General features: G+C 37.4%; 1 protein-coding gene across 1 annotated transcript; it reads right to left on the reverse strand.

Annotated features, from left to right (window-relative positions):
* Nucleotides 1-459: 459 nt before the first annotated feature.
* On the reverse strand, nt 460-1,993 carry LOC107805824 ((S)-8-oxocitronellyl enol synthase ISY1). The gene is made up of 2 exons (XM_016629907.2): nt 1,834-1,993; nt 460-1,770 (listed from the first exon to the last, which is right to left on the reverse strand). The coding sequence occupies exons 1-2, from the start codon at nt 1,870-1,872 to the stop codon at nt 637-639; spliced, it is 1,173 nt and encodes a 390-aa protein (XP_016485393.1). The 5' UTR covers nt 1,873-1,993; the 3' UTR covers nt 460-636.
* Nucleotides 1,994-2,309: the final 316 nt, after the last annotated feature.

A 2,309-nucleotide genomic window follows, 5' to 3' on the forward strand; every position in this document is an offset into this window, starting at 1 on the left:
TATCAAATCAATTGCTCTTTGAGAAACCTATCATTTACCATGATATATTAATGATAATTGAATCAAATAGTGATGAATAATTTAAGTACTCAATTAAAAATTGATTATTTTTAACATAAAATAATTCTTGTACTTAGCAAAAACAAACTACCAATCAAACTAGAATGTAAAGGCAAAGAATTAGACTATTGTAATAGCAAAGAACTAGACTTAAAAATACAAACGACTAATATGTACCATAACATTTTAGAAATTTTATATAAAAATATACATACATATATATATATATATATATATATATATATATATATATATATATATATATATATATATATATGTGTGTGTGTGTGTGTGTGTGTGTGTGTGTGTGTGTGTGTGTGTGTGTGTGTGTGGTTATTTTAGTTGTAGGTATAGTTTATAGTTTATTAATCCAAAACCTTTTCCAATATACAAGCATCAGGAATGGCTGCTTTTGCAGTAATTTTCTTTTATGTTTATCAACAACATAATGGAGAGTAGACAAGCTCAAAATACACTTTCCATCCACATTTCCACTTATCTTTCGTGAGTCTAACTTATATATCCCACAACTTTAACTTATATGAGTCGTAAAGAAAACTTCACCAATCAAACAAATTAAGGAACAATTTTGTAGGCTTTCACCTTATCAATCCATGAAACGAAGGAATTTTTGGAGTTCCTAAAACCCAAAAAGCCATGTTCTTTACTCTTGTTCATAGCATCCAAAGGACACTCTCCACTAAGAACAATATCAACAAACCACCAACCTCCAACTTGCTCCAATTTATTAGGCACCAATCCATTCTCCTTCACAATCTCATCCCAAATTTCTCCTTTATCCTTCATCATCTCCTCCAATGTCCATCTCTTGCTCTTTTCATCAAATTCTTCAGCTTCCACTTCAAATTCCTCAGCTAAAATCCCCCACAAATGCTTCCACTTAAACACATCCCCATTGCTTACATCGAATGCCTCATTCTTCGCATTAGGATCCACTGACGCCCATATCTGATGCTCGGCAATTAAATCCGCATCTGAACAGTCCGAGTACCCGTCCCAAGCTGATTTAACGCCTGGAAATTTCAATTTCAACCCCTCATGTTTACATATAGCTGCATAAACACACAGAGTTGCAATAATATTCATTAAACTATAGGGTGAAAACCCAAATATCAACCCGGGCCTATGAACTGACCATGTTAATTTTTCTTTCTTTTTCACCTCCTCAAATAGAATATCCTCAAGAGTGTAGTAGAAATTGGGTACGGGTAAACGGGGCAAACCCTCGTGATGTGGGGTATCATGTGCTACTTTTCCGAACAATTCAAACGGGCCGTGATAGTGTTTTCGACCCGTTTGCAAACAGATGTGAGACAAATTGGGGCAATTGGGGATAATAGCATTGAGCAAATTTTTAAACATTTTCCCGTTGGTTTCACAGTTTTGGATCTCTGTGGATCGACTGGCCCAAGTCACGTAGAAAACGTGGGTGACGTCGCCGAGTAGAGTGAGTTTGGATTGCGTATCTTCAGGGTTTGAGATGTCGCATTGGATGTACTCGATCGGGTGGTCGGCGTTCCACGACGGTCTAGGACGGCGAGCGACGCCGTAGACCTTCCAAGGACCACCGGGGGTGTCGGAAAGAGGGAGGATCTCGGCGAGGCTGTTGCCGACAATGCCGGTGACTCCGATTATTAGTGCAACGCTTTGATGCTTCTGTACTGGGGCATCATCTTGTTCGACTTTTTTCTGGAGGATTAAGAATTACTATATTATTAGATTGTTGAATAAAGAAGTAGAGGGAGAAGTTACCTTTGCAGCGCCTATAGCTCCAGACCACCACCAGCTCATCTTTTGGTTTCCAAATTTCCAGCAAAGGAAAGCTCAATTACAATGATAGTTGGAGGAGACTTTGGAGATTGGTATATGAGACCTGTCAAGTGTCAACTCTGGCGGCTATCCTCCTTGACAAATTTATCTTCTTTTATGTGGCTATAATAAATTAAAATTTATTATAAAATAAAAATTGTAAAGTAAAGACAAGTACAGATAGAAACTGATATATTATTCAAATTTCAAACGTATGTATATAATGAACTGAAAACTCTTCTATTTATAGAAGAAAGGAAACAGCTGCGAGGCTTTTCAGGAAGCAGCTGCAAGGCTTTTCTTTAGCTGCTTGTAAGTTGTCTACATGAGCTGCTTGTAACCTACCTGTTTAATAAGAAGCTGCTGCAAATCATTTCATTGAGCTGCTTGCAACCTACCTGCATCGGCTGCTTGTAGAT

The sequence above is a fragment of the Nicotiana tabacum genome, chromosome 9 (assembly GCF_000715075.1).
Source record: "Nicotiana tabacum cultivar K326 chromosome 9, ASM71507v2, whole genome shotgun sequence".
In the NCBI taxonomy this organism is placed as follows: Eukaryota; Viridiplantae; Streptophyta; class Magnoliopsida; order Solanales; family Solanaceae; genus Nicotiana; species Nicotiana tabacum.

Excerpts from the sequence above, each read along its gene's own strand:
- LOC107805824 (XM_016629907.2), bottom strand. The coding sequence starts at position 1,872 with ATGAGCTGGTGGTGGTCTGGAGCTATAGGCGCTGCAAAG. Across the intron at positions 1,771-1,833 it reads GAGCTATAGGCGCTGCAAAG|AAAAAAGTCGAACAAGATGA; the intron begins GTAACTTCTCCC and ends TTAATCCTCCAG.